This window comes from Podarcis filfolensis, assembly GCF_964270895.1.
Source record: "Podarcis filfolensis genome assembly, chromosome: 3".
NCBI lineage: Eukaryota > Metazoa > Chordata > Lepidosauria > Squamata > Lacertidae > Podarcis > Podarcis filfolensis.
In genome coordinates, this window is record NC_139606.1 from 120777948 (window position 1) to 120790192 (window position 12245).

General features: G+C 53.3%; 1 protein-coding gene across 1 annotated transcript in view; it reads left to right on the forward strand.

Moving 5' to 3' along the window:
- Nucleotides 1-11515, forward strand: part of SCARA3 (scavenger receptor class A member 3) — a 46561-nt gene extending 35046 nt beyond the window's left edge. Inside the window, exons 5-6 of the mRNA XM_083605215.1 lie at nucleotides 209-1252; nucleotides 8207-11515. Of these exons, the coding sequence (XP_083461341.1) occupies nucleotides 209-1252; nucleotides 8207-8646 (1484 nt within the window). The 3' untranslated portion in view covers nucleotides 8647-11515. The remainder of the gene's footprint in view (nucleotides 1-208; nucleotides 1253-8206) is intronic.
- The last annotated feature ends 730 nt before the right edge of the window (nucleotides 11516-12245 follow it).

The window sequence follows — 12245 nt, forward strand, 5'->3', positions numbered from 1 at the left end:
TTACCCTTTCCCAGCTGTTCGATACCCTTTTTGAGCTGAGGTGACCGGAACGGTGCACAGTAATTGGGCAGATTGGCAGAGTTTTATTTCTGCGGTGCGTTCTGCCGTTTAGCTATGGGGCCTGGTCAAGGCCTGGTCAACTGCTGGGTATGTGCTAGAAGCTGTTTAACCAACCTGCTTTCTTTCTGCACCCCACCCTCCAATCCAGATCAGAAATCCCTGGGCAACTGCTCCTTCTGCCACGATGCAGGCCAGCTGGGACAGGAGATCAGCAGGCTGCAAGAGGAGCTGGAGGGGATCCAGAAGAAGCTCTTGGCGCAGGATGTGTTGCTCGACCGAGCTGGCCAGACCCACCAGCAGCTCTCGTCCGCCAGCAACAAGATCAACGACGAGGTGGACGGGTGCTTCTCCGCCATCCAGCGGGTCAACCAGAGCCTGGCACTCTTCCTGGCCCAGGTGAGGGGCTGGCAGGGGGCCACTTCCGAGCTGGGCAGCTCGCTGAAGGAGCTGTCGCAAGAGCGCTTCGACATGGAGGCTGCCGTGCAACAGATGAACTTCACCGTCGGCCAGACCTCCGACTGGGTGCACATCATCCAGAGGAAGATGAACGAGGAAACCTTGACGCTGCAGAAGATCGTGTCCGACTGGCAGAACTACACCCGCCTGCTGGGGGGCTTGAGGACCACCTCCTCCAAAACTGGGGAGCTGGTCAAGGGCATCCAGACCAGCCTGGGCATCACCTCGCAGAGGATCGGGCAGAACTCGGAGGGCATGCACGACCTGGTTTTGCAAGTCATGAGCCTGCAGTTGCAGCTGGACAACGTCTCCTCCTTCCTGGACGACCACGAGGAGAACATGCACGACCTCCAGTACCACGCCCGCTACACGCAGAACCGGACGGCCGAGCGCTTTGAGACGCTCGAAGGACGCATGACCTCCCACGAGATCGAAATCAGCACCATCTTCACCAACATCAACGCCACCGACAGCCACGTCCACAGCATGCTCAAATACCTGGACGACGTCCGGCTCTCCTGCACGCTGGGCTTCCATGCGCACGCCGAGGAGCTGTACTACCTGAACAGGTCGGTCAGCCTCATGCTCAGCGCCACTGACCTCCTGCGCGAGCGCTTCAGCCTTCTCAGCGCCCGCCTGGACTTTGACATCCGCAACCTCTCCATGGTCATGGAAGAGATGAAGGCGGTGGACACCCGACACGGGCAGATCCTCCGAAACGTCACCGTCTTGCGAGGTGAGAAGCGGCGATGGGGAGGCAAGCGGGAGGCACAGGGTGTTTTTTATCATTGCTTGTTAAATTCATTAGCCGCCCTTTTCGAGATGGCGGCTCAAAGCGACTTACGAAAAATAAAGCTATAATAGATGCATGCATTAAAACCGGGAGACACGACATACCGTATTTTTCGCTCCATAAGACGCACCTGACCACGACGCACCTAGTTTTTAGAGGGGGAATGCAAGGGGGAAAATATTCTTTAAAGGGAGCGCTGAGCAGAGCCTGTATGCATCCGAGGCTCTGCTCAACGCTCCCTTTCACGAGCCACGTGGAGCGTTTGTGCGGCGCTTGCAGGCTTTTCCCAAGGAGGGAGAAGGGACTGAAGGGCTGCCCTTCTCCCTCCTTGGGGAAAAGCCCCCAAGAGCTACACACACACTCCGCATGGCTCTTGGGGGCTTTTGTGGGAGGTGGGGAAAGGGACAGAGCCACGCACTCTGTCCCTTCCCCCACCTCTCACAAGAGCCGCCGTTAAGCCAGAAGCCAGGACAGAAAGCGGGATCGCTGCGCAGTGATCCCTCTTGCTGTCCTGGCTTATGGGATAGCCATGTGCAGTCTCTCCCGGGCAGCAGGATGAAGGCTCCCCCAAGAGCCACGCTCCCTTTAAAGAGCGCACGGAGCATGTGTGCGGCTCTTTAAAGGGAGCGCTGAGCAGAGCCTCCCGCCTGCATTCGCTCCATAAGACGCACACACATTTCCCCTTACTTTTTAGGAGGGGAAAAGTGCGTCTTATAGAGCGAAAAATACGGTACATTAAAGGATCTCACCCACTCTAAAAGGCCATAGATAGTTAAAAGCCTGGTTGAAATTGTTATTACTATGATTATAATTACAGTGGAACTTTGGTTCTCAAACGCCTTGGTACTCAAACATTTCAGCTCCCGAATGTTGAAAACCCAGAAGTAAGTGTTCTGGTTTTCAAACGTTTTTTGGACCAAGGTACCACTGTATTTATATCCCAGTTTCTTCCCCATCCGGGACTCAAGGAGGCTTACACAGATGAAGGAATGTTTTCGCAAAGTGCTTGAAAATATGCAATGAAGGGGCCAGGCGAGCCTCTCTGGGGAAAGCGTTCCACAAACGGGGAGCCACCACAGAAAAGACCCCTTCTCATATTGCTGCAGGTGCCTTCTGTGCTAACCATTAATCACCTGCTGGAAACTTTTCATTTCCATCAGGCCCAATTAAAAGTACTCATTCCACTATGGTTAAATGAGGTCTGTTTTTAACTTTGGGTGTTTGTTCTGGCATGCTTTAGGTTTCTATTGCTGGAAGCCACTTTGACCTATTTTTCATGCCACTGGGGTGTACAAATATTTTAATTAATGAATGAAACAATGAAAGACATCTTCCCTGCTCCCGTGGCCAGCTCTTGTGCCAGGGACTCTGTGCCCTTCCTGCGCCAGGGGGTCTCGTGACCCCAAGTGACCCAGTTTGGACTCAGGGAGGCCTAGATCCTGACCTGCACACTGTGGACTTCTAGGGACCACTCTAGCCACCCAGCCACCCATGGAACAGAGTGGTAAGGGCTGCTTTCGATGCGTGGCTTTGGATTTTTGCAGCCTCTCCTGAATCTCCAGAGCAGGTTTACTTGGGCTGCAAAACCCAAATAAATAGATGAGTCACAGGCTTGGGCGACAACCTCTAATATTTCGTAAGCTTGTTTTTGCCAATTTGCAGAGCTGTCTTTCCCATCAGCTGCTGGCCAGTTGAAACAAGCTTCATTCAGGGACTAATCAAAGTGGGTGTCCATATAAGAAAAGAACATAAGAAAATCTGCTGGACTCCGAAGCATTGCTGCCTCTGACTGTGATAGCCATCAATAGCCCTGTCCTCCATGGATTTGTCTAATCCTCTTTTGAAGCCATCCAAGTTGGTGGCCATCCCTGCCTCCTGTGGCAGGGAGTTCCATAGGTTAACTGTGAGCTGCATGAAGAAGTCCTTTCTTCAGTCTGTCCTGAATCTTCCAGCTTCAGTGGATGCCTAGGAGAGAGAGAAACAAAATCCTCCACTTTCTCCATGCCATGCTTAATTTTGTAAACTTCTATCGTGTCACGTCTTCCTCGCTATTTCTCTAAGCTAAAAAGTCCCAAACCTTTCTTCAGGAGGGAGTCACTCCAGCCCCTCAATCATTTTTGTTGCCTTATTCCAGATTCACTAATCAGGATAGCTATAAAAACCCTCAGTGTCTGGGCTGAACGATGGAGGTGGAGATGCTCCTTCAGGAGCAGATCACACCAGGCATAATTTTCTAACTTTCTATCATGTCGCCTCCTGCTTGCTTTCCCTATAAACTAAAAAGCCTCCAAACTCTTCAAAAGCACACCAGCACAAATAGATAAATAGGTACCAATGTGGCGGGAAGGTAAACAGCATTTCCATGCGCTCTAATTTCCGTCACGGTGTTCCATTGCTCTAGAAGCGGTTTAGTCCTGCTGGCCACACGACCCGGAAAGCTGTCCGTGGACAAACGCTGGCTCCCTCAGCCTGAAAGTGAGATGAGCGCCACAACCCCATAGTCGCCTTTGACTGGACTTAACCATTGAGGGGTCCTTTAAAGGTAAAGGGACCCCTGACCATCAGGTCCAGTCATGGTCGATTCTGGGGTTGCAGCGCTCATCTCGCTTTATTGGCCGAGGGAGCCGGTGTACAGCTTCCGGGTCATGTGGCCAGCAGGACTAAGCCGCTTCTGGCGAACCAGAGCAGCGCACGGAAACACCGTTTACCTTCCCGCTGGAGTGGTACCTATTTATCTACTTGCACTTTGACGTGCTTTCGAACTGCTAGGTTGGCAGGAGCAGGGACCGAGCAACGGGAGCTCACCCCGTCGCGGGGATTCGAACCGCCGACCTTCTGATCGGCAAGTCCTAGGCTCTGTGGTTTAACCCACAGTGCCACCTGCATCCCAACCAGGGGTTCTTTACCTTTACCTTATCTAATCCCTTGAAAAGGCTGCCAGGCCATGAGCGACCTAGGCATCAAGTGGGCCAGAGGCAAGGCACAATGCCAGCCTTCCTTCATCTGTTCGCAAGTGAACGCGGCGTCCGGGCACTGCAGTGTTCAGGACGTGGTCCCCAAAGCTGGTTCCCATTTGACACGCGCTGCAACATGCATCATAAAAACACACAGGCCATTGATGGAAACAGCTGAGTGTCAGCGCTCTGGCTGTGACTCCGGCATCCCAGGATGGAAGGAAAAAGGGTTTGCCTTTTAGGAAGATGCTTCACACATTGCAGCAGGGAGTGAAAGTCTGTGCCGTGTTGGGGGACCCTGCTGCAATGCGAGGATCTGCTCAGACCCCCCAAGGTGCGCTGCTGCTGCTGCTGCTATGGCTGCCGTCTCAGCGCATTGGACATTTTGCGCACCGCCAAAATTCCAGACCTGGGTTCGTGCATAGTTAAACTGTGGAACTGCCTCCATAGTCAGAAACAGAAATGCTTCTGAAGCTCAGTTGCTGGAAATCACAGGAGGGAAGAGTGAAGGCGGTGAAGGTCCTGTGTGAGTGTCTGGAGGTGGTTGGAGGATGGATGGTGGCTAACAGATTGAGGTTGAATCCTGACAAGACAGAAGTACTGTTTTTGGGGGACAGGAGGCGGGCAGGTGTGGGGGACTCCCTGATCCTGAATGGGGTAACTGTGCCCCTGAAGGACCAGGTGCGTAGCCTGGGAGTCATTTTGGACTCACAGCTGTCCATGGAGGCACAGGTCAGTTCTGTGTCCAGGGCAGCTGTCTACCAGCTCCATCTGGTACGCAGGATGAGACCCTCCTTGCCCGCGGACTGTCTCGCCAGAGTGGTGCATGCTCTGGTTATCTCCCGCTTGGACTACTGCCATGCACTCTACGTGGAGCTACCTTTGAAGGTGACTCGGAAACTACAACTAATCCAGAATGCAGCAGCTAGACTGGGGACTGGGAGCGGCGGCCGAGGCCATATAACATTGGTCTTGAAAGACTTTCATTGGCTCCCAGGATGTTTCCAAGCACAATTCAAAGACCAATATGGCAGACCAACACGGCTACCTATCTGTAACAATTCAAAGTGTTGGTGCTGACCTTGAAAGCCCTAACCAGCCTCGGCCCAGTAGACCTGAAGGAGCGTCTCCACCCCCATCGTTCAGCCTGGACACTGAGGTCTAGCGCCGAGGGATTTCTGGCGGTTCTCTCCCTGTGAGAAGTGAAGCTACAGGGAACCAGGCAGAGGGCTTTCTCAGTGGTGGCACCTGCCCTGTGGAATGCCCTCCCACCAGATGTCAAGGAAATAAACAACTACCTAACATTTAGAAGATATCTGAAGGCAGCCCTGTTTAGGGAAGTTTTTAATGTGTGACATTTTAATGTATTCTTAATCTTTGTTTGTTGGAAGCTGCCCAGAGTGGCTGGGGAAATGCAGCCAGATGGGTGGGGTACAAATATATTATTATTATTATTATTATTATTATTATTATTATTATTATTATTTTCAAATCCAGCTTGCAGGTTTCCCACAGGTATCCGATTGGCTACTGTGAGAACAGAATGCTCAGCTAAACCGACCATTGGCATCCTAGAATTGATGCAGTGGACATAGTCTGATACTGGTCTGAGTCTCCCTAGCTGCCTGGAAGCTGGCAATAATCACTTAGTGATGAGAGCACTCTGCATATGCTCAGAGTCCCCCTTTATTTCTCCCATGCACCTTTCAGGAGAAGAGTTCCTGATTTTGGAGCTGAGCCTTGGATCAAACAAAGCCCTAGATTTGGGGTGCCAAGCCGGGACCTTTTCCCCTCTGCCTCCCTTAAATTTTGATCCTCTTAGGAGCTGCCCTGTTGCCGCAGCTTCAGCAAAGTCTCCCCCACTTCCCTGGCCCAGCTGCTCCGAGTGCTGTTTATCCTTCCTGCTGCTGAGCTCTGTTGTTTTAAAAATTTTTTATTGCTATGGAAAAAGAGTGCAATGCACAGCGAGCTGGCGCAAGCCAGAACCACCCCTGGGTACCGCCTCAGACTGGCTAGTTATGTGCGTGGCCTGGCAGGATGGTCTGAGTCAATACAGGATTGCGTCCCAAGCCGGCGGGGCTGTGAGCTTGCAAACGCTAGCTGGGGGGGGGGCGAACCTCCTGGAGGTTTTCTTTGGCTTTCTCTGGGTGGGAGCTGAGCACTCGAGGCTGCTGTTGATCTCTCTGCTTGCAGATCCCAGCACATTGAGTTCCCAGACCCTCCCAGCCAGGTAGCCAGATCTAAGCAGTCCCAGGCTGGATCCTCCCCTCTTCACCCTCAGGTTGGCAAGGAGAACATAACACAGTTGCCCGTGACATGTTGCAGAAAGACACCAGCCCAGAGGCGCCTCCGGGCAGTCTCTGGGAGGCCTGTTTGTTTGCAAATGTCCCGGGCTCAGCTTCCAAATCCTAGAGGCCGAGCAAAAGAGCCAAGAATATCAGCAAGACTGCTTTGCTTCTGTCGACCCTGTTAATGGAGAAATCTGAGGGCTCCCTTGGACAAAAAAACAGGGACCCCAGCCAGGAATACCAAAGCAGTAGGCTTGTTCTTTATTGAAGACTGTCACTACAGAACTCCCACCTGCTCCAAGGTGAAACAGGATGGAAGCCCCAAAGAAAAGAGAACCCAAACTTTTATTAGCTGCTAATCTCCATGTTACACCCCTCCCCAAACTACATCACTGATACATCACGGTTACATCATGAAAGGGGAGGTCTGGTGGCAAGAATCTGAGCATCCTGGACCTGCCCCATGGTTCCCCTTGCCCTCCACCAAACACCCATCAAGTGGAACAAAAGAGATCTTTACATTTCCCTGTTTCCCAGCCAAGTTCATCCCACCCTTTTGTCTTCATCTGAGTTTGTTATTTCTGGAATGGCTACCTGTCTGGCACTCAGGTATCAGGATGCCAGGAATTATCACTCAGGCAGAGCGGCTGCTGAGCAGCTGAGCTCACAGGTCTATAGGAATTTCTGAAGTTTTCCCAGTGAGCCAGTACAGAGATACATTGATCAGTGAATTCTTACATTTGGTATCGTGCAGCAAAGGTCCTTTGAATAAATAGGAAGAAACTGCGATGAAGTGTTTTGTGGGGACAAATCACAAAAGTCACAAAAGTGACTGCGCTGGTTTTGGTAGTGGGCTGCATGTGCATGATATCTGCTGGAGGGGCAACACACACCCCCCACCTATACATAAATTCCTGCAACAGCCCTGATCCAGCAGTCTCTCCTTATGTCTTCAAACATGGTATAAGGTGTGGATGGACAGCTGTGAGTCCAAAATGACTCCCAGGCTGCACACCTGGTCCTTCAGGGGCACAGTTACCCCATTCAGGACCAGGGAGTCGTCCACACCTGCCCGCCCCCTGTCTCCCAAAACAGTACAGTGGTACCTCTGGATGCAAACGGGATCTGTTCTGGAGCCCCGTTTGCATTCTGAAGCCAAAGCAACCCGCATCCGCGCGTGCGCGGGTCGTGATTTGCCGCTTCCACGCATGCCTGTGACGTCACTTTGAGCTGCGAAATGTGGAAGTAACGCGCTCCGTTACTTCTGGGTCGCCGCGGAGTGCAACCCGAAAATGCTCAACATGAAGCTACTTCAACCCGAGGTATGACTGTACATCTGTCTTGTCAGAATTCAACCTCAATCTGTTGGCCGCCATCCATCCTTAGCTGTTGCTCTTACAACTCAGATCATTATTTTGGGATGCCGATGAGGATATTCAAGTGGTCATTTTTCTTACAAAGAAACCTGTACGGTTCAGCAATCTCTTCTATAGGATCCCAAGCCTCACTGGGCACAGGAGGCCAAAAATTGGAAAGGGGACCCAGGGCATCATCCAGACTGACCCCCCATCACAATCTCATAGTCGTACACTGCCCTAGATGTTGTTGCATTGTTTACTGTCACTGACCCCCTATTTCCCTCTCTTCCTATCCAGGTGTCCCTGGCCCGCCTGGCCCTCGAGGATACAGAGGCGATGTTGGCGTCAAAGGGCCAACCGGGAGCAGGGGAGCGAAAGGCGATTCCGGGAGCCTGGGGCCACCGGGGCCCCCAGGAGCCCAGGGCCCCCCAGGCAACCCAGGCCCTCCAGGCGAGAGAGGCCTCGTGGGCACGAAAGGCCTCCCTGGCTTCAAAGGGGCCAAGGGAAGCTTCGGACAAGGGGGCGCCAAAGGGCAAGCGGGCCCCAAGGGCGATGTGGGGCCCCCAGGGCCTGGGGGGCCACCGGGACCAGCTGGACCTCCTGGGCTGCAGGGGAAGCCGGGCATCCCAGGGAAAATGGGGCCGCCGGGCCCAATCGGGCCGACCGGGCCAAAAGGGGACCCTGGGATCCAGGGGCGGCCGGGCTTACCAGGGCCTCCAGGGCCCCCGGGAATGTGAGCAGTTCCTTTGTCCCCCATACAAAAGGGGGGGTGGTAGATGTGTTGGAGGTGGGCAGGCGGACAGACTCTTTTTGACTGCAGGCAGCTGCCCCCCACATCCATCGAAGGTCCCACCACCCCAGCTCCTGCCCTCATTTATTCTGCACAGTTTGGGGCACCGTTTGCAGCAGCTTCGGGGAAACTGGAGAACCATCCAAGGCGAAGAGTTGCAGCTGCTAAACTCCAGCCACCCTCCCGCCTCGTGTCAAGCACCTTCTTTGCCCGCCCCCCGCCCCAGGACCACTGAGATCGAACCGCTATTTGCCCTTCCAAAGACTCCTTTGGAAGTGAGCCAGTGTGGTGTAGTGGTTAAGAGCGGGGGACTCGTAATCTGGTGAACCGGGTTCGCTTCCCTGCTCCTCCACATGCAGCTGCTGGGTGACCTTGGGCCAGTCACACTTCTCTGAAGTCTCTCAGCCTCACTCACCTCACAGAGTGTTTGTTGTGGGGAAGGAAGGGAAAGGAGATTGTTAGCCGCTTTGAGACTCCTTCGGGTAGTGATAAAGCGGGATATCAAATCCAAACTCCTCCTTTTCTTCTTCTCCTTTGGTGAACCTATGTGTGAGCCGGGGAAAGATGCAAGGGTGTTTTCCATTGCAGTGGAAGAGAAAAATTTGTGCATGTGTGTGCTGGGCCTGGGGGTTAACCCGAGCCACGCGGTCCAGGTCCGGTCCCAAATCCAAGGGTTCCGCAAGGAGTCAGTCCGACAGGGTCAAGGCAGGAAACCAGGCAAGGTCAGGCACAGGGTCTCAGGCCGGTTCCAGCAATGTTGCTCCCGCAACCTGGGGCGGGGTCCGACAGCATTTTATCTTTGTCGGGGTAACAGCCAGTCCTGATCCCCCAGCAACTCACCTCCCTGTCTCACCCGAAGGCGAGCATTCCTCCTGCGAGTACTCAGGTCTCTCCTTCTCTCAGACCTCAGTCTCTGCAGCTCGGGAGACGTCGGTGGGTCACTAGACCCAGAAGCTGCCTCAGCCTCCCCTGACCCAACCGGTAGTGGAGCAGCTGTAAGTGATGGCCCAGCTGAAGGCAACAAGGGAATCCCCGCATCTGGAGCCAGGGCAGGCTCAGGCCCCTGACTTGGCCCAGCTGGTGCTTGTTGCAGGGGAACCTGTGCAGACTGGGACTCTTCAGAATCAGGCCCCAGACTTGGTTCAGATGATGCCTGAGGCAAAGGATCTGGTGCAGACTGAGACTCCTCTGGTTCTGAGTCCGAGCCCAAGTCCCAGGCCATCACAATGTGTAGATTTGGGTGTGTGCATATGTGCGTGTGAAAGGTTGCCACCTTTTCCCCTTGCCCTGCTCCTGCACCTTTTAGCAGCAGCCCAACACATAAAAACGCATCGTTAAACTATGGAACTCCCTCCCACTGGAGATGGCCACCAACTTGGATGGCTGCACAATCAGAGGCAGCGATGCTTCTGAACACCAGTTTCCGGAAGTCGCAGGAGAGGAGAGGGCTCTCATGCTCGGATCCTGCTAACAGCCTTCCCATTAAGGTATCTAGTTGGCCACTTTGAGAACAGGATTCTGGACTGACCCGACCCAGCAGGCTCTTCTTAGCTGGCAATATTCTTCCTCCCTCCTGCTCCCATGGGAGGAAAAGCCTTAGCTGCTACATTTCCGCATGCGGGTTGTTGCAGAAAGCAGAAGAGCAGGGCAGGCGGCACAGATGTCCAGCGCTCCCGGTAGAACGTCTGCAGGCTGTTTACCACGATTCCGGTTTCTCCCACAGCAACAGAAAAGGAGAGATGGTTAGGACAGGCCATAGTTCATTGGTAGAGCCCAGGCTTTGCATGCAGAAGGCGGCCTCAGGTTTGATCCCTGGACTCTCCAGTTGAAAGGCAGTAGATCAGGGACGGATATCTTGCTTTGCACAAGACCCTTTTAGGCAGAGCTGCTGGCCGTCAGAGTAGTTAGCCACACTGCAAGGCAGGTTTGGAGATGGCCTCGTCAATCATAAGGGGGCAGAGCAGCTGCCTTGAGTGCAGAAGGCAGTATGTCCAGGTAGAGGGGAGAGAGACTCCCATGAACCCAATGGCCTTCCTCTGTTGGCTGGAATCACAGAATCGTGGGACAGAACTGCAGAGTTGGAAGGGACCCTCCAAAGGCCATCTAGCCCAACCCCCTATTGCAGCTGAATAATCCCCAACAGGTGGCCACCCGGCCCCTGCTTAAAAGCCTCCAGTGATGTCCTGAGGAGGCTGATCTGTGACTCTCCAGGGACTCAGCCAGAGGAGAGTTTTTCCTCCAGAACCTTCTGGAGATCCTGCCAGGGACTGAACCCGGAATCTTTCATGTGGAGAGGCTACAGAATTCCGTCTGAACTTCTGGGCTGGATCCACAGAACCGTGTTCTAGCCTCTCTCACCTTCGCACAGTGAACACCCCCGTTTCAGGAACTGGTGCCCAACCACCCGCAGGTCGGCCAGGCAGTGTGCCAACATGCCAGCTCTGGCTGAGGAAGACCGCGGTGGGCTGGAGGCAGCTGCAGATGCCCCCAAAAAGGTGTGCGTGTGCCCCACAATCCCAAAAGGTGCCCCCAAGGTACCCTCTGCAACGAAGCAAAGGACTGTGGGCGCAAGCTCATTCACCCTCCGAAATATTGTGGCCCGTTCTTGCGACAGCTGTGCGTGTGTTGTGAGGATCGGTTGCAGTGCTTCCCGCTGCGTGCGTGTTGTGTTGTTTCTGTGCGCCCATGCGCCCGTTCCATGGTGCAGCTGGTTTGCGTCATCAGTCCCCCGCCGATGTGTAACCCTGGTATCCATGTATCATGTAACAGCAGCCACATGTATAATTCCCAGACCAATAAAGATACGGATGTACAAGACTCATCGCCTGACTCCCTTGGGCACGTGGCAGGGGGTGGGCACCCCCCAAAAACCAAGGAGAGACGGAGGGCAAAGGGGTCCCAACTTGTAGCCTGCATTCAATCAGAGAGCTGTTTAAAGGCTTCATAAAGAGTTTGCTATGTGGGGGGGACACCCTTTTTCTTACTCACTGGTAAAGCATGTGTAACATATCCATATTTTCATTCCATTTATTTATATCTCAGCTTTTGACTCAAGGCAGCTCACACAATTTAAAACAACACAGATAAAACCCAAAACAAAGTGGGGAAGATAATAATTACCTTTCTCGCTCCATAAGACGCACCTTTTTCTTCCTAAAAAGTAAGGGGAAATGTCTGTGCGTCTTATGGAGTGAGTGCGTGGTCCCTGGAGCCGAATTGCCCAGGGGCAAAAAGCAGATCATGTTGTGTGTTTTTTGAAAGAGGGAAGTGGGTGTTGAAACAAAGCCGCTGATCATCTGCCGATCGGGGAGGGAGATAAGGGACGCTAGAGATAAAGGAGGCTGCCTAGGAGGGGGGAGGTAAGGACAGCAAACTTGCAAAGGGGGGGAAACAGGAAGACTAAAGCAATAAGGAGAGAAATTAGAAGAAAAGGAGGAGCAAAAAACTGTTCCAGCTAAGGAAAAAACACTAAAGCAAACAAGAGGAAAGGGGGTGTTGAAAGGAAGCAGCTGATCGGCAAGCGATCGGGAGGGAGATAAGGGATGC